A 20,131-nucleotide genomic window follows, 5' to 3' on the forward strand; every position below is an offset into this window, starting at 1 on the left:
CTACTGCTCTCACCTGGTTTCTTCTGTGTTTCGTTACTGAGTTACACCAAATATGAGTCATGAATGAGTAATATGACAAGTGTCACTGGAAAGTAACTTTGTTTCTTAATATGATGTGGTATTTAAAATTTCTGGATGCAGTTTTGGAACTCTGTTTCTGTAGTTGTTTATTAATAGGTCAGATAATGCAGGAAATAAGGTATAGGTTAGCTTCCCTCTACAACGCCCATTTTTACTTTTAAAATCATATCCTATTTTGAGACTCCCCAGGCTGAAAAGCATTCATATGTATTTGGAATATGTGCATTAGTTGTGGCATATGAATTCAGTCTGTGTTCAAAAGAGTCAGATCTGCATGTAAGTTGAAATTGATATTCTATAGTTTTATTTTTATTTTTTTATTAAACTTCAGAACTGTTAGGCCTTTCTCCCACAATTATTCCCTCTAACCTGCTTATGGTGCTAGTGTAAAAGTCAGGGACAATGAATGTCTGTACAAAATTGGGTTGTCTTGCCTTTGCTTGACAGAGATAGTAGATATCTGAAAGGAAAAGAGGAGAGAAAAATGGGATATGGCATACAACAAAGCCCCTGTTTTCTGCACAATGCACATGAAGAATTGTATAAAATGTGTGAAATAACCTCAAGTAAAATTCAATGGGGCCCGTTAACTTGTGACGGAAATATGTCAGTAGCCAGTATGGCTGCCTTCTGGCCAACAAATAATTGGCATAATCTCTAACATGATGAAGCATAGTTTTAGCTCATCAAACACAAGGAGTTAGCTGGCAAACAAGGCATTAAATTAATCTAGATGGACAAAACACTTCCAAGATTATTTTTGGAAACTCATGTTTGCACAATGTAGCTTATTTACTGTAGCTTATTTACTATACTGTAGCTTATTTTAATGGGTTGTGTCTGTTTGAAATGTTGCCTGGCAGGGTTAGTGTTGCTCATTTTCTCGTTAGGTCATTGTCGGACCAGTAATGCTGTTCATGGTCCATTGACATAAAAAAATCAACAAGATGGACATTTTCCAAGATCTCCTCTCCTGTTTTGTGTCTTTCTCTCTGCCCTCTTCCACTTACTCTAATTTCTGTGTTGTTGCCATTCACTGACTCCCTTCCTCCATTCTACTTGTCTTATCCACTTTGTCTCCTCCATCTATTCACTCTCTTACTCTCCCTGCCTTTTAGTGCTGGTTTTGTTTCTTTGCTTTATTGAGGCAATGCAAGAGATTGTAATCGTGTGAATCATTGATGACTTTGAGACCTATTTGAGTACACGTGTGTTTGAGTGTGTTGTACTGTACATGCACGTAAACACACACATCAACGCAAGCCCATTAGCTTATGTCTATTCCTTTATCTTTTGAAGAAAGAAAAAGAGTGTAAAGAGTGTAGGCAATGTGGTAAATGTCATCATAATAAAATGTCTTGAAAATGAACAAGCTTTTTAATATGTCTGTTCTTTTTCGTATTAAACATGAGGACAGGCTTAATTTGAAGCGGCTTGATTTCGTGTGTGTTTCTGTGTATGTCTGTGTGTGTGTGTGTGTGTGTGTGTGTGTGTGTGTGTGTGTGTGTGTGTGTGTGTGTGTGTGTGTGCGCCAACTGTAGAGAGTGTGAGAACGAACAAGTGTATCGGACAGGACAGGTGGCTCCATTGTGTCTCAAGCCATATCTTCTACTGTCAGGGATTTATGTATGTAAGACAGGGAAAGAGATGGGGGTTAGCAAAGTTGAGAAAAAGAAAGGGAAAAACTGTCTGTGTAGACGTCACGTTTAGACGATGTGTGATTGATAGATAGAAGAATATTTTTTCTGACTATTCTGACTTGGGCCACAAAGAACAGGAAATGCATTAGTAAGAAGCCCTGTCGTGGTTGTAACACTACTGTGAACCATTTAGATAGGGTCACAGGGAGGTTAAGAGGGAGTTAGAAGGGAAAATTAGAGGTCTGGATCACCTTGAGACAGTTGTATATATCCATGCACATCAAGTCAAGTTTATATATAGCCCCGAGTCACTGCTCTATAGTCTCAAAGGGCTTCATAGTGGCCACATTGGAAAAATGGTAAATTAAACTGACACCGCCCAAACAAACACACAAGCAAAAGGTCTGATTAACCTTGGGTTGTGCTTCTCAGAGAAATATCCATTTCTAGAATGATAAGGCATCCTAAAAAATAAAATAGAGCAAGGGTTGCCAATTAGGTGTGGCCAATGACCAGTTTTTCAGTAATGCTATTTGGGGGCTAGGATTTTTCAAGATTTATACATTTGTTTGTGAATTCTTCCTCCATCCATCCATCCATTTCCATTGCTTATCCAGGGCAGGGTTGCGGTAGCAGCAGGCTAAGCAAGGTAGTCCAGACGTCCCTCTCCCCCGCAACTTCTTTTTCTTCCAGCTCTACCAGGGGAATCCCATGGCGTTTCAAGCAGATAAGATAATCCTGATCAGATGGCCAAACCACCTCAATTGACTCATTTGCGAAAGAGGAGCGACTCTTCTAGCTCCCTCTGGATGTCTGAGCTCCTTAACCCAATTTTTTAGGTCACTACCCAACACTTGTGACCGTGGGTGTGTATTGGAATGTAGATTGACAGGTAAAATTGAGGCTCAGCTCCCTCATCAACAGTCCACGACAACGCTTGCATTACCGCTGGTGCTACACAAATCCGCCTGTCCATCTCACGATCCAATTTACGCCTCTTGAACAAGACTTTTATCTTCTTTGCTTGTGGCGGCAACTCACTCCCAACCTGGAGGGAGCAATCCACTGTTTCTTGGCAGATAAGAATGGCCTCAGACGTGCTGACTCTCGACTGCTTCACACTCTGCTACACACGACCCCGGTGTGTGCTGTAGGTCACGGTCTGTTGAAGTCAATAGAATCACATCATCTGCAAACAGCAGGGAAGTGATTCTGAGGTCCCTAAACCCGACACCCAAACCTCCCTGGCTGCATCTTGAGATCTTTTCTATGAAGATTACAAACAGAATCTGTGACAAGGGACAACCCTGGCAGAGCCCAACACCCATTGATGCAATGCTTTATTGCAAGCCGGACCTTTAGCCAATTCATTATACTTAAACGACAAAGTTATGACTGTTGTAGAGATAGAGAGAGAGAGAGAGAGAGAGAGAGAGAGAGAGAGAGAGAGAGAGAGAACAGTTTAGGTAGGTCAATCAATAATGGAGGCTGCAGTCAAAGCCAGTACCTTTACTCCCCCGTAAAATATGTCAAGTTTCTATCAAAAAAGAGTTTTAAAGAAAACTGGTCATAGAAAGGGTGTTTGTCTCACCGTTATTGGCGACAGCTGTGTCTTCTTTGCAGCGAAATTGTTGCTGTAAGAAAGTCATCTAGTCTTTGTCTTTTGTTTGTGAAGTGCTAATCTCTTTTTGGTAAGTAACAATCAGGAAATAAATTAGTTTGCAGTAGGTTTAGCTCTTGCTCTTGCGTCATATACATAGTATATTGTTTGACTTTATTTCTGGACTTAGCGCTATGCCATAATATGAACATTACACAGAATTTGCATGGCGCACAACAAGGCAAAGTATTGGTTTCCATCATGGGATTTAATTTGGCTTACACGACAAACACATTTGAACCTTGGCGTAACATCTCAGTCTGGTGCAAGACATCAGAGGTAAAGGTTAATAAGAGATTATTTGGTTTGATGGGTAAAAACTATAGTTTCAAGGAGTGATAGTATGTGTACACAGAGAAAAGAAACAGGCTCAGAACAAAGCCTTGAGGTTCTCCACAGCCCACATTACAAAAATATGAGGTCATATTGTTGCAGCAACCTTCATTTCAGACCTCAGTGTCCTCTAGACATACTTTGATTGTGCCAATATACATACAGATCACAGTTCACACCATTCAATATACAAATAATCATGTACATATCTGCTGCTTCTAGTCCAGGCCCTGGAAAGTAATGTAGACAGATTATATTCTTGGCACACACACTCTAATGCAGTATTTATCTGAGCTACAATTTCAGACAGTATGGATAACATTAGTATGTTTTTTGTTTTTTTTTAAGTTGACCTTGACTGAAAGTCCACAAAGTTATTTGAAGAGTTCATGAATGCAGGTCAGAGTTAAGAGAAGAATATAACCAGGGCAACAGTATCTGTGGAGACTAATTTAAGCTGCAATAGTACACAAACAGCTTGTGAAATATCATGAGAGCTCTCTCCAAAGAGGCAGCATTATCTCCAGTTAAAGCATAGTGTCTTGTGACTCCAGCTTGTCATTGTGGGACAACTTAACCAGCACAATGAGGCCCTTCACAAGACTTGCTGAATTGATTTTGTAGCCTGAGCGGAGGACTTGTGATTTCACAAATCCACTCATGAACCCATTGAATAACATATTTTTCTTACCGCAGTTTATTTTCATGGACTGTATTTAAGTTCATGTCATGTCAAATTTCCATGTTCACATCCACTCTGTAAACCTACTTTATATGGAAAAAAATAACACATTCCCCAAACTGAATATCTTTCATACTGTTTGCTTCTCATCTCCTAAATACTGCACACACAGTTGATTAACCTCGTGAACCCACGTATTCTCCTTAAAATGACTTTGATTTGATGTTTTTTTCTTCCACACTGTATAATAAGTTCACTATATACTCTGTAACTTCTTGATGTAATTATACTTATTTTATTTTGACCAAAACAAACTCAGTAGGCAGCATCATTACATCAAATGGAAAAAAATGTTTTGTGCATAACTTTATAAACATTTCCGCAATTCAATTTTACATATTCAGCAACTTTGTGATCTTTAGTCAAATTGGAAATACAATTCTGTTGGTATGAACAATGTTGGCCCACTCAAAATGCATTTGTAATGATCCACCCACTGAGGGCACTGTGGGCTGCAATAGGTTAAAGCACCATTTACAACCGGTCTGCTGATTCTGTGGACCCTTTTAAAAATCGTTGTAATTGTATATTGTGTTTTTAACATGTATTATCCAGTATGTTTTATGTAAAGCATTTTCTGATTTGTATCTGTGATAAGCGCTTTATAAATAAGTTTGACTTACTTACTTATACCTACTTACTTACTTGTTACTTACTATGTTGGGAAGGAGGTCATGTAGACAAATTGCTAAAGGCAGAGGGTGAGGACAGATAGTGTGCTGTGTGTGTGCACACATTAATGTGTGACAGGGATATTGTGGCCCTGGGAAGTGGGTGAGGGCAATGGAGGGCTTGTGGGTGTGTGGTAATTTGGGCTAGAGAGAAATTTACAGTATGTTGAAATGATAGCAACATATCAGAGACAAGATGAATGGGTGAACAGATGCGTGGCTAACACGTTTGGGTTGTTTTTTTTAATTCCATGGTCCCTAAGGACACAGTACGAGTTAGTCTGACTGAATCAGTGCAGCAAGCTCCAGTGTGGTGCAGTAGCTATAGCAGCAAAACAATCACAATATGAACTCACTGGCACTGATATAACAATGTGTGTGTGTGTCTCTAGCAGTTCAGCCTTTTGCCAGTCGTATGAACAAAAATGAGCATTGGGAACAACAATTTTCTGTTTTATCCCATGAGGTAAAAAACAACCCACTTTGCATCTACGACACGTCGTTGGGCCCTGATGGAAAGACTAGCATGTCATTATTCTTATCTTGTCATTCGCCCAGTTTTACAACATCCCCGACTTGCTACATGATGCCATGTTTGTAGACGTTCCTGATCCAGCAAGTCTAGCTCCGGCATCTCCTGTCTGAGCTCGCAGGTCATGAAAGACTGAATGCTATGATCAGGCAGGACTATGATCAGTTAATCTGACATTGTGACCTTCTCAACAAACATCAATGTCATCTGGTCTGATCCTGGCATTACAGCTCGATCACTCCAACATCTGGCATGACAGAGATATTTCAAAACCAAATTCAATGACTGCTAATGAAATACTTGCGATAATTGGATTTGCTCATGGCAGTGAAGTAAATCTCAATCATGCTGAGTTAAACTCGTTAGATTTACGCATATACAGTAGACAGTGCATTAATTGTCCAAACAGTTTTGACTAACTGCTCTCTCCCTCTGTCTTTCTCTGTTCCCTTTTCTAGATGTTGGAGCCTAAGTTAGATGACCCTTCCTGTGAGCTGGGTGGAGTAGGAGGTGATGTGTGCCTCCATCTGCCCACCCGCAGCTCAGAAGGTGAGGAAAGCAGCCTGTATCCATCCAGTCCTTCAGAGCCCCAAACCCTGGGCAGTCCTCACCCCTCAGATCCTCTCACCCCTTTGGATGAGATCTACATGCCTCTCGGGGGTCTGGTGGGATCTGAAGAGCGACATAAGGTGCCTCCCACACCACCTCCTTCCACCGAGGGCGAGGATTGGAGGAGCATGGAAGGGAACGAGATGGAGATCTGGAGAGAGACAAATGCTTTGGAGAGCAGGAGAGAGGAAGAGGGGGATGATGGGGCCAGCAGAAAGAGTGCAGAAAGTGAGGGGGAAGAGAAAGAAGAAGATAAAGGAAGAGAGGAGGAGGGAGAAAGGAATGAAGAGGAAGTCAACCTAAACCTGATGGTGTCAAACACAGATGACGACAACGCCTCGGAGCCACTAGACACCAACGCTCCCCCGTCCTCCTCCTCATCCTCATTCGTCATCCCTGAACTACGCCTTGATCGCTCCTTCAGCGCCGATGCCCTCTCCTCGCCCAACACTGACGAAGAAGAGTACGATGAAGACGAAGACGAGGAGTCCGATGAGGAGGAGGAGGATGAAGACGACAGTGATGATGCCTACCTGCAGCGTAGTGACAGCAAGCGCCGCAGCATGGTGGAGGGGGCCACCTGTGAGAAGCATGGAGGAGGGGGGCTCAGTGTGCAGAATTCCCTCCGCAGGCGCACCCACAGTGAAGGGAGCCTCCTGCAAGACCCCCGCACGCCTTGTTTCACCTCCGACAACGCTATCAACTGCCTGGAGGCGGGGGGAGCACACCACAAGGGTGGCTGGACACTCCCATCACCTAAAACCCTGAAGAAAGAGCTGACCAAGAATGGAGGCTCCATGCATCAGCTGTGTATGCTGTTCTCTGGGAGGAAGGTAAGCAGCGTCACACTAAAATAATAATAAATATTGACTCATCCAGGAATAAAGTTATAGAAATACAGATATTGTAAACAAGCACACTATCTCACACACACACACACACACACACACACACACACACACACACACACACACACACACACACACACACACACACACACAAAAAAAACACACACACAAATATAAAAAGATTTTGTTTTTTTTAAATTTTAAATTTTTTTTTATTTTTTATTGATGCTTAACACACACATATTTTTTTTTTTTTTTTTTTTTTTTTTTTTTTAATAAGGGTGATAGAATGATTATATACGGTATTTTACTCTGTTCCTTAAGGTCTCCTAATGGGGTATGTAACATTGGTTTGGCTGAAAATTGCCCGAATGCTATTTTATTAGGCCCTTAACTACCCTGTGAATATGGCTCTATTTGGAACAAGAGCTTTTCTTCCAAATATGGTATGCTCATGAATATTCTGAATGAGCTACGCGCTGATTGGTTTGAGCAAACTACATAGAAACACATGGGAGACTCAACAGCAGGTCTCATTTTTCATTCATATTTCAGACACTGCAAAGTTATACATTGTTTGTCGAGCTATTTCGTTATTATATTCACTTCTGAGACTTTTTTAAGCGAGAAATCAACTATATAAGCTCAAATATGGGCCGTTTTACGAAAATTGATGGCTAATTGCAAATTTGGTAAGACTGTGTGTCGGAGTTCAGCCGACGGTGCTGCCCTCGCCGCCCGCCGGTGCTGCCTCGCCGCCCGCCGGTGCTGCCTCGCCGCCCGCCGGTGCTGCCCGCGCCCCGTGCCGCCCGCCGGTGCGCCGCCGCGGGTGCTGCCTCCGCCGCCTGCCTTCCTTAACAGACCCCGGCCTGCTATGAGGTACTTGGAGCTCCGTCACGGCTGCAGCCCACAGCAGGGACTACCAAACGCCGCTGCCCTGACAGAGCTCCAGGGCCTTCAACTCCCCTCTTCCTGCTAGCTAAATGGCCCGTTGTGTGAGAGTGAGAGCGCGGTCAGCGAGCTTGTTACTACACCAGCAATCTCTTACCACATGTTACACACATGTCACGCCACTTATACAACATCTAACTATATGTCTTATAAAGCTAACAACGGTGTCCGATTTCAAGTTAATGAATATTTGTGAAGACTAACTAGGTGTTTCATTAGCTGCAACTGTCCCTTCCATTCTAGCTATATGTAGCTACAAATCACGGATAGTTAGCTTCATTTTCGGTGTAATTCAAGTATATTTACAGTTTGAATTTCGTCACGCCGCTTATACAACATCTAACTATATGTCTTATAAAGCTAACAACAGTGTCCGATTTCAAGTTAATGAATATTTGTGAAGACTAGCTAGGTGTTTCGTTAGCTGCGACTGTCCCTTCAATTCTAGCTATATGTAGCTACAAATCACGGATAGTTAGCTTCATTTTCGGTGTAATTCGAGTATATTTACAGTTTGAATTTTGTCACGCCATGTATACAACATCTACCTAAGGGTCTTATAAAGCTAACAACGGTGTCCGATTTCAAGTTAATGAATTTTTGTGAATTTCAGAGGAATTCTAAGAGGAGGCTAGCTAGCTCTTATTGATAGAGCTACATCCAGCCGCAGGCCCTATCAATGAGACTCACGGACAAGCGGAGTTTATTTCCCCAATCGTTTGTTTAAGTAACTCAACACATTATAATTACACACATTTTAAGATTAACTAGAATCTGTGGTAAGAGATTGCTGGCGTAAAAAGCTCGCTGACCGCACTCTCACTCACACACACCTGGCATTAGGAAGAGGGGAACTGCAGGCCCTGGAGCTCTGTCCAGGCGCGGGCCTTGTGGTAGGTCATTCACCCAACAACGCGTGACTTTGCCGGGTATGAAGTGCTGTGGGCGCTGCGAGCGGAGCTCAATCGAGCTCACAGCAGGCCGGGGTCTGTGAAGGAAGGCAGGCCAGGCGGCGAGGCAGCTACAAAGGCAGCACCAGCGGCTGAACTCCGACACACAGTCGGACAAAATCTGCAATTAGCCATCCATTTTGTAAAACGGCCCATATTTGAGCTTTACATGGTTGATTTCTCGCATCAAAAAGTTTCAGAAGTAAGTTTGTAATGGAATAGCAGAGATCTGCGTGACCTAGATTCAGAAGACTACCTGATCTCAGGTCAGTTGTGTAGCAGTATGTAAATGTTGGGGCATGACCGTTCTCTTAATACACCCATGGGCTGACAAAGGTTCCGGTTTTTGGGAGGTCAACGTCAACTTCCAGCTTTGTTGAGATTCGCCCGTTTTCAGCGGCAGTTTCAAAATATGAGATTTTCATAGTAAAGGGGTGTCAATGGGACTTTGAGCTTCTATGTATGTCCTATTTACCCACCGAACTGTCGTTATTCAACTATGACAGGGTAAAATCGGTTTTGCATTCTATCACCCCTTTAAAGACACAAATACACAAAACATCATACACTGTCATGGTATGACAATACAGTTTTCCATACGAAAACAAGACACATACAACAAAAAACAAATCACATACAAAACAAAACGAAACTAAGAGGAAAACAGTTCAGGATTTCCAGACTGTGTAGAGAAGTTAAAGCTTTTCTTTGACCATTTCTTTTCTCTAGTGCAAAAAAATTACTTGAGTTCTTCTCGCCCTCTTCTTGCCATTTGGCCCTTGATCTTATAAAGGTCCCTCTGGCTAAATCAAAATAGAACTCAAGTTGTAAGCTAAGCCTTTTAATTTCTATTTTTTCTTTTTCATTAATATTCTCTTTAGATAACTCATTTAATCTATCAAGTAATTTAGTTTCCATGTGATTTTGATTAGCTTTTAGCACTTTACATCTCTTAATGGCAATACATCTGGTCTTGTACTTAAAGAACTGCCATTTTTGTTTACATCCCTCACTGAAGTTGGAAAAGATTTCAGTTATAAGTTCTTTAATACTGTTATTGAAACTTTAATCTTTTAATAAGGAATCATTCATCTTCCAATAACCTCGTAGCGATGTAGTAACCTGCTGGTCACCCAGTTCAATTGTTATCAGCTTATGATCAGAGAACGGAGCAACTGAATGTAATATATTCTTAAGAAAATTAATAGCAGATTGAGATATCCCAAAAAGGTCGATCATAGATTTAAGTGATTTTGACCAGGTGAAGTCTATTAGGTCAGGGTTTAAAAATAGCCAAGTGTCTACCAAGGAAAGACCAGAACACGGATAGAACCAAATTATTGGCAATAGGACCCTGACTCAATTTGGGGGGGAATCTATCAACACTGGAATCTACACATTCATTGAAGTCACCCCCAAAACAATATAGGAGTCACTATATTTGTCGAGAAATAGTTTGGCATTGTTTGATATCTGGACAAATAAACTTTTGTTGGACGAATGTGAGTTATAACCGTAAAAAATTGCATATAATAAAAATGACATTTTACTGCTTTATGACTATCATCACCCTTCAGAGGATTTCACGGTTTCTAAAACTTCTCCTTTGAATTTGTGAAAAAGTGTAGCAACCCCTGCTGAATTATTACTTCCATGGCTGTAATGTCCCCCACTGTGATCTCCAAAATTTGACATCCAGTTCAGTTGAGTGAGTCTCTTGGAGCATTAAAACGTCTGCTTCGCTTTCAATTTTTTTTTTTTCCTGACCTCTTTTCCTAACTATTGCATCAGCGGTGTTGAGTGAACCAGCAGCTCAGTTCAATGGTTTTTGGAAAAAGGGTGACATCAAGTGGTAAAATAGAGCAAGTACAAAACAATCGTGTAGTCATAGGAGTGTTTGAATCTAACATAAAACATGAATTTGCAGTACTATTTATAACAGAAAGTCTAAAAAATATTGATTAATTGCACAACAGAATAGCTTTTTCAACTATTTTCTACCTAACTGGAGTGTGAAAAATAGATTTACGAATTAAGGATGCATTCAAGTCTCAAAATTGTATGTGGATTAATGATGTTAAAATATTTACTGCACAAGAAAAGGCACTCAGCTTAATTAGCATTTGTAAAAGCTCTGCTGAAGTCAAACATAAGCAATCTTCTGACTCTAAAAAAAAAAAAAAAAAAAAAAAAAAAAAAAAAAAAAAAAAAAAAAAAAAAAAAAAAAAAAAAAAAAAAAATTATTTTTTTTTTTTTTTTTTTTCTCTATTTAATCATTTTTTAAACAGAATTGTTTTTATATTTTTATATATATATATATATATATATATATTTTTTTTTACAAAACACTGACATCTCTTCATAAGAAGATGTCAGTACAGAGCATACATTGATGTTTACATACACACTTGTGCCATTATGTACATACATTACCATCGTAGCAAAGTGAAAAATGAGAATACCATGAAATGTTGACAGTCAATTGATTGATGACTTTTACCCACTGTCTTCTGCATAGTGGGTGGAAGGTAATACTGTAATACAAAATTGAATATATTCTTTCAATATATTTAAATAATTACATTGCGACTTCTATTTGATAAGGATTTGTGAAGCGAGCCATTCATTTCAGTGCAGGTAGTTGTTGTTCTAGTTGTCCAACAGAGGGAAGCATGCATCACAGCCAGTTTGCCCAGCAACCTCACATACTGTAAGTGTGCATCACATCTTTTCCCTCTTCACTTTGGCCAAGTTTGAGTAATGCACATTGATTAAGAAATCTTTGTGTGTCTCGCTTACCTGTTATCTATGAAGTAATGTGTTTTATAATTTCTCTTATTTATTTTATTACACATATTACCCTTTATCTGGAATGCAGGCAGGTCATCATCTCTGCACTGATTTCTCCCAACAACACTATTTATAGTAGTTTTGTAACTGCACACCTGCACACCTATTACATCAGTATGCATTTCGGCAATGGGGACAAAATAGAAATGACAGTGATATCAGCGCTCCAGAGACATCCCATATACTTTATTGATACACAAATGACAGAGGCCAAGTGCTTACTCTGTCATCTTAGAATATCAGAAGACCTTCTCTGTTTTATCTGTCTCTCCTTCCAAAAGTCTGTCAGCACACTCGGTAGCCTTAAATGGCAGTGTGTGTGTGAGCTGTGCAGAGGAGGAATGCAGCAGACAGGACTGGAGCCTATTGGTCTTGGCAGATTCAAGGGTAATTTTACTACCTTTTGGCGTCATGGACACAGCTTTCAGGCTTGTGTTTCCATTATTTAAAAATGATCTGTCAACCCCCCCTCATTCATAAATCAGGACATCTCCAGGTGCAGCATGTGAGCATGTGTGTTTGTGTGTGTGTGTGTGTGTGTCCAACCTCTGCCTTTATTTCATGACATCATAAAAAGTTTTCAAATTGATTTGGTGCTCAGTTTCAGTATTCCAGTGGGGAGAAATCTGGTTATTGTCAGTTGTTACATATAGGTGGTGTACAGGTTGTCCCGGTAAAGGGGTATGAAAAAAAAATAAGTAAAGGCTAAATTAGAATTAGTTGTAACTTCTTTTATGTGCATTTTTTAAAAGATGGCTTTAAACGTTTTAGAAAATATGATACAATTTCAAATACTTTTATTTATATTTAATTAATTATTTTAATAAAATAATTTAGATGAAACAAGAAGTAAGCCTTAGCTTCCCTGCTACTGTATGCCCATTTTGATTCATTCAGAAGTCCAACAATTCAATGTAAGCTAGCATTAAGTAGCACGGATATGTTTTTTTATTTTGGATTGTGTGCAATTAATAATTTAGACAAAGTGAGTCAGACTTTACTCAAGCTTATTTTCAAAGCCAAATAGTTGCATAGTAGGCTTATGTGTGATGCATATACTGTATATGTGTATGTGGCATTATAGAGGGTGAAGTGTGAAAGAGGAAAAGACACAGTGTGACTCTACTGTCTGACGTTTTATAATGTGAAGCCCTTCCCGTCTTTCTCTGCCTGTCACCTCACTTTTGTCTTGCCAGGCAGTGTTTACTTGCCCATTAACAAGCAGCAACTCTGGTCCTGTCTTTCTTTCCGCTCTGTATCTTTTCATCTCGCTTGATGTCTTTAGTGGCCTATCATCAATTCAAGGAGAACCAGAGAAAGACAGAGAGCAGGTCTAAAGAAGAAAGAAGTTTTTTTGACTACCGCTTAAAAGTAACAACCTGCTAAATGAAACCTGGTTTATATATCAATTTTCAAAACAAAATCATAACGTGCAAAACTCAGGCATTTTAGGCCTTTAATTCCACAGGACAGATGAAGATATGAAAGGGGAGAGAGAAGGGGAATGACATGCAGCAAAGGGCCGCAGGTCGGAGTCGAACCCGCGGCCGCTGCGTCGAGGAGTAAACCTCCATATACAAAAAGTAAACAAAAATGGTTTCCTTTTAGCGGTATAAATGCAAAACAAACAGTAGAATGACATGATCGAAATGATTGTTCAAGACTATATCTGTCATATCAGTATTAAGATTGGGTGTGTTTTAACAATACATTAACCACAAAAATACCTTTGAAAATAACCACTTTAGTGGCCGGGTGGGTAGAGTGGGCGCATATATGCTGGGAGGTTTGTGTCTCGACGCAGGGGTCCAGGGTTCACGTCCGGCCTGTGGCCTGTGTCTTCCCCCTCTCCCTCCCCTTTCTCACCTGGCTGTCCTATCAATTGGGGGCCGGGGGAACCCAGGAAATGATCTTGGGGGGGAACAAAAAAAACTACTTTAAAATGGATTGCTAACAGGTTTTGCTATTGCTATTGCAAGGCACAACTCGTTTAGGACTTAAATTGGTTAACAAACATAGAGCACTCAGCTGCACTGACATTCAACAGGATATAATTTGCCTCTATGTTGAGGACAGTTTCAAATCTGTTTTTAATGGTCTATGTAAAGCCTCTTCTAGATGACATAGCCAAATATAGAGACCATCATTGGTTAAAGAAAATATAAACTATGGCTGGATTATAAATGTCAACAAAGAATGTTTTGCTACTACAGGCACCATAAAAGCACCATTAAAATATTTAGGGTAGTAAAACAACAACAATGGGAATTTAAAAGAATGAGAGTCCAAAAGTAATTAATTAAAATTAAAAAGGATTCACTGATCTGTTTCACAGTTGGTAGCCTCATTGGAACTTCAGAGACTGAAAAATCCTAATATCCATTACAAGGCAACAGATGCATGCAGTACATAGCAATATAGGCCGAAACCACTGCATGTTCTTTCCAATCAGACCATTACATACAATTCTCATCTTGCTGTCCAAACCCTCAAATCCTCCCTGTTTTTTTTTTTTCCAGACACTACACTATCCATCAACTTGTTTCAGTTTGTGAATTTGTCGCATCCACATGGATGTTGTTGCAACAGTCGCATGTGTATTAGACCCAGTGCTTTTGGCTTAGGTAGACCAAACATTTTGTTTATGGGGTCTAAATGTTTGTTTGAAATCTGGATAAATATCAGCTGTCTTTCCAGACATTGGGGTGGAAACAATTTTAATGTGTTTACTGGTGGTTGTGTGATGGCTTACATTCCTGCGTTGTGTTAAGGATACACAGGGGTGCAGAGTACAAATGAAAATAGGTTAGCATGCATTCATACTTGAAAACAGGTGTGGTAACAGGTGGTGCTGCCAGTGCGGTGCAGTGCGCGCACACACGTACACATGCACGCACACGCGAGCGCGCGCACACACACACACACACACACACACACACTTAGAAACATAAAAAGAGTTGTTATGTTGCAATGGACCCCTACAGGATGAATACGAATTGTTCCAGCCAGGTTACCAACATTACTACAGATCTGACTTTAGTTACAGACGGTGAGGAACACAATGGTACAGAACGGTTAATCGGACCGAGCAACATTTGCTTCTATCCTTCTATCCTTATCATTTCTACATCATCACTTCTCTGTCCTTTTTGTGACACAATCGAAATGTAAAACTGTGAAAACAATAGTTTATTAATAATGTTTTCTTTTTAACAACAAGGAAACAAGAGGGAGATGAAGTCTCTTGTTTGCCTTGAACAACACTCAAAATTCAACACTCTAGACAGCAATTACCATTTAATGATCGTGCACCATGCACACAATCAGCCCATCTATTATTTCTGTCTGAAACAAACCTGTAGGCTACTGCACAACTAAATTAATGTTCTATAGTTATTTAAATATTGCTGCTTTAGCCTGGTGATGAAAGAAGAGTGAAACAGGGAAAATCTAAATAAACGATTAAGACTACTGTCAGAACTACGCAAAACGCTGCATGTTATGCTATATTTGTAACACTACACGGCAATCTAACAAGAGGCAAACAGTACACATAGCTTTATCTAATCTAAGTGACTCACCTTTGTCCTCAAGGATAAATCCAAGCACACCCATACAAACAGCCTGTTTTGATGTGTGTAAAAAAATTCCTTTGTAAAATCTGTTCTCTCCGGAAAACATTACTACCATTATTTTCTGTTCTTGTGTTATTTGTTTCTATAAATGCAAGCTATTATTATTATTATTATTATTATTATTATTATTGTTAGTCTGGACTGACTTAACTTTTTTCTTTTTATATTGTCTGTTCTATGGGCTATAATAGACATCATTTGAAACGCCAATAACAATAAAGTGTCTGTGGAATAATATTTGTTTTACCTTATAAAGATACCTTTTAGAATAGCATACAAAGGGTAAAGTACGCAAAAATGAGTTTAGAACAGCATGTCTGGAGTATTGAACCTTCAGAGTATAGTGAGTCTTCAGTTTCCTAAACGAGACAAACAGTTAGAGGAACCTCAACATGCTATTTTAGGACACGTAGAAAAATATAAGTAAACTTGGTGCACTGTTAAGCCTTCCTCCAGTACCTCAGCTCCAGGTCTAGATGCATGTTCCTTTTAGTTACCTAACCCTTAGCTCAAAGGTCATAGTATGAAAGAGAACGGCACTTGTTGATATCAAGACTGCGGTGGGTCAGCACTCGTGACCAGAGCTAATAATAGTATGTTTGTTACTGAATGAACTGCATAAGAGGTTCGCGGAAACAATTTAAAAATACTAGGCATCAATGAGCATCCCTTTAAGTGCTGTTTTGTCCAAATATAAAACAAAATATATTCCACAGGTAATTTGCTGGGGGCCAAGGTGTACATCAGAATCAGCACATATTCAATGACAGCACTGGGACACACTGAATGAATGAATGAATGAATGATAGTATAGGTAAACAAGAGGGGTTGTCTTCTGTTTGACTTTAGAGTGAATGGCCTGGAAGAGACAAAATGTCTCCAGGGTTCAAATCCATGTGAGATGCAGCCAGACTGTTTATGTCCAGTAAAACTCTAAATGAGTAACATGTAAATATTTACTGAGCAAACTGAACAAGCTTCCAGGACAGTCAACAGAGTGTCCAGTCACTCAAGTATCTATTGACAAAAATGCAAAGGAACTGAATGTGATGTTTTTCAGTGTATGGTGTTTTACGTCACAGTTTACAATAAAATTATGTTGACTTTACTTGCAAGAGTGCATCCATATTATGGAAGGCAATATATACAGTATGATTGCCCCAAAAGGAAGTAGTTACATACGACAGAAGATTTAGGATTTCTTATCACTTGCTCAAAAAAGAAAGGGGACTGCACAGTAAAGAGAGAATAGGAAGAGCACAATAAAACAATCAGACATGAGATTTTGCAGTCAGGTATTGATACACATAGTTTGCAACCATCTAATGCAATAATAAAAAATAAACAAATTTCCATCTATTTTTCATGGACAGACATGTCAGTCCAATGACAGTGATTCCTTTGCAAGTTCTGTTCTCAGACATCCACCCAATCCATTTTAGTTATTTACAACCTTGACGTACAGTCTTGACACATTACAAGAAGTTATGGTACTTTTAAATCACACTCACACACACACACACACACACACACACACACACACACACACACACACACACACACACACACACACACACACACACACACACACACACAGTCTCTACTTATTGCATTATAGACTGTAGGTATTGTAAGATTAAAAAGAAGAAAAGAAACAAAGAAAAAAACTGACCTTTTGCTAAGGTTTGCTCTCCTTAGTTACTGTTGCTATGTCTCTCAAGCTTTTAAATCTAGTACGGCACATGCAGTTTATTTGCAGTTTGATTTAACACAGAGGCCAATAAAAGCAGGCTTCTCATTTCATTCTTGACAATGTCAATTTCATTGGCTGAAATGTCAGCGGTCACAAGAAGATTTGATCAACTGTAGATACTGTAGTTAGCTAGCATAAGCTCATTAGCTCATTAGCTAAAACCATTACATGGTTGGAAACTCCATCTCAAGCTTACTTTTTAATGGGCTGCTTACTATAAACAAACATTGGAGAAACACATGGGTTAGATTGAAGATTTAATGCTTCACCTTTTCAAGAGAAATGCTTTGGGAATGAGTACTAACTGGTAATGAGATTTGGCTGGAGCTAGATTTTGGCAGGACAAACTTCCACAATGTGGATGTTCCAGTCCTGAACAGATATTTTTCTAATGTAGTCTGTTAAATAATTTAGTTAGTTTATAATATTATCCTTGGCTTTGGATATATTACAACAGGTCACTGCTCACATTAGAGCAGATACACTGTTCAATCCATTCCTTAAACGTTTACTCATGTGTTTTTGATTTGGGAGAGGCTAAAAACACAGAACCCTCCAAACTCATTAGATACCGAGTATCCCTCTTAGAGCTCCATGCTTCAAAATGTGGGGAAATCCAAAGCTTGATTGGCTTCTCATTCAACAATCACTATTCATGGGAGGGGTTTAGCAATTTTTGTACTAAATATACACATCTTTCTGGGATGGTATCTTCTGACTGATACAAGAACATAAGATATTTTGGGTTCATAGATAGCCAGCCACGCTGACAGGAAGGAGAACATTCATTGCCAGTTGATCAACTGTTATAACAAAACAGAGCCTTCTTGGAAGCAATCCTGATAGAGACATGTTATTGTGACTTTGACTGTCAAATGACATTACTTCTTCTTATTATTATTATATAAATTCTTCACATCTGCTTATTACATTTATTTCTTCCCTGCCAAAAGTCAGGATGACGTTAAATGCGTTTTCGCTATGATTCTCAGATTTTCAAATGATGTGTGTGTAAAGGAGTCTTATAGATGGATGAATGGTTGATAAATATTATGGAATCTTTTGATTGCTTTGTTTCTGTAGTCTTAGTTTGCTATCCTTACACTTCATATTTTAATTCATTTAAAATAGCGTATGAAACAGACACATAAATAGAGGCATCAAAAACAAATTAAAACTTGTATGTATACTATATCTGAAAGAAACATTTAATATTAGTTTAGTTAAAGGTTTAAAACTAAAAGTGCTCAAATGTGTTTTCCAGGATTATTTAAGATAATTTCCCAAAACAAAGTAATACACTCTTGCTATTTCACCCCTGAAATTAAATGTATTTGTCTTAGGGAACTTAGTAACTGCTTGTGACCTCATGAGAGTTTAAAGCTTCCCACGCTAATCCTTTCCTGCCAGGGAAGCTCCCACATGGACTCAGCCTGTTAACCTGTATTCTTTCTCTCTCCCTCTTTATCTGTTCTACTACTAAAACTAAGTAGGCTCCACATGAACTTACATGGACTTACACCCTTTCACAAATCCCCATCACAAAGGCTAAACAAGAATTCCTCTTGATTATTTGTTAGCAATGTTTGGCTGTTTGTAATTATTGATTTTTTTAATGGGCTACCTGGATAGTTTCTGCTTTTACTGCTTTGATCTGTGTGTGAAGGAGTGTGGGAACAGGCTGTTTCCATCCATTAACTCTGATGTTTCATGTAATACAATGAAAATGAGGGATATAATAGCTTCCTTTGATTCTAAAAAAAATGTTTTGTTCCTGGTTGTTTCCAATTTGAACAGAAGAACGCGAGCAAAAGTCAAACATTCAATTACAGCACACAGCAGCCTTTGGCTCAGTACCTATTTTCTCATGGTAACAGATTGCTTCTATGCATGACACTTGCTAACAGTACTGACATTTGAAAACATTTGTGACAAGGTAACAGCAGGGACATTGTTCCTTGTGAATGCTATACATGGAAAAGGACAAAATAGCATACAATCCAGTCTGCCAAATGGTGTGACAGGACATTGTTTCAGTTAGTCTCAGCTGGTGGAGCTGAGGAAATAAAGATGACGATGAACATGACTAATACAATAACCGAAAGGCATCACATGCAACGAAGGATAATATGGTAACTATTTTAGGGGAATATGTAGCAGTTATTATCAGCAATCACATTTCCTCAGTGACCTTTTAAATGAAAACAGTGTTCAGGGCTTTGATGATGTCTTTCTTTCAGAAGACGTGATGACCCGATGTTATGGCACTTAGTAACTGGACCTATTTCAGCCTACCCACGCATTCTGCCCACCTTAGTGCCCTACAATGTATGAATTTAGGTCATTAAAGTGACAGGACTTTGGATGCTGTCACTGGTGCAACAAAGCCCTCTACTGTTGTTCCCCTAATCCAAGAGAGGATCCAGAAGGCCCCTTGTGTCATAGTTGTGTCTTGTGTATGTTCAAATGGAGGTGTTTACAGTGCTTGTTGCCATAGCAGTATTTTGGCTGAATCTGGAATTGGTTACATAAATGTTGATAGATGGTTTCTTGCATATACGTACACACACACAAACAAATGCACACCCTTTGGATTACAAATGTTCAAAGAAACTGAGTGAAGTTGACCTGACCTGACTTATATACTAAATAGATAACAGCACAGAGAGATAAAGGAGACACAGCTAGAGACAAGCAATACTTTGACATTGAAATAGTGCAGTGGAACGTGATTCAACCATATTAATGTTGATTGTGGTCAGGATGGAGAGTGACCATTGTAAAGATCCATGTTTAATTCAGTTCACAGATGTGCAGAATCCTGACCTGCATTTATAATGTCTCACTTGCTCAAAAATGTGACCGTGCAAACAATC

The 20,131-nt window shown here is 39.3% G+C and overlaps 1 protein-coding gene across 7 annotated transcripts in view; it reads left to right on the forward strand.

Annotated features, from left to right (window-relative positions):
• rgs3a (regulator of G protein signaling 3a) overlaps positions 1-20,131 on the forward strand; it is a 148,115-nt gene that overhangs the window by 99,155 nt on the left and 28,829 nt on the right. For all 7 annotated transcript variants that reach the window (XM_039779981.1, XM_039779982.1, XM_039779984.1 and 4 more), the window contains one exon: positions 6,118-7,101. In XM_039779981.1, coding sequence (XP_039635915.1) covers positions 6,118-7,101 — 984 coding nt within the window. The remainder of the gene's footprint in view (positions 1-6,117; positions 7,102-20,131) is intronic.

The sequence above is a fragment of the Perca fluviatilis genome, chromosome 17, assembly GCF_010015445.1.
Source record: "Perca fluviatilis chromosome 17, GENO_Pfluv_1.0, whole genome shotgun sequence".
NCBI lineage: Eukaryota > Metazoa > Chordata > Actinopteri > Perciformes > Percidae > Perca > Perca fluviatilis.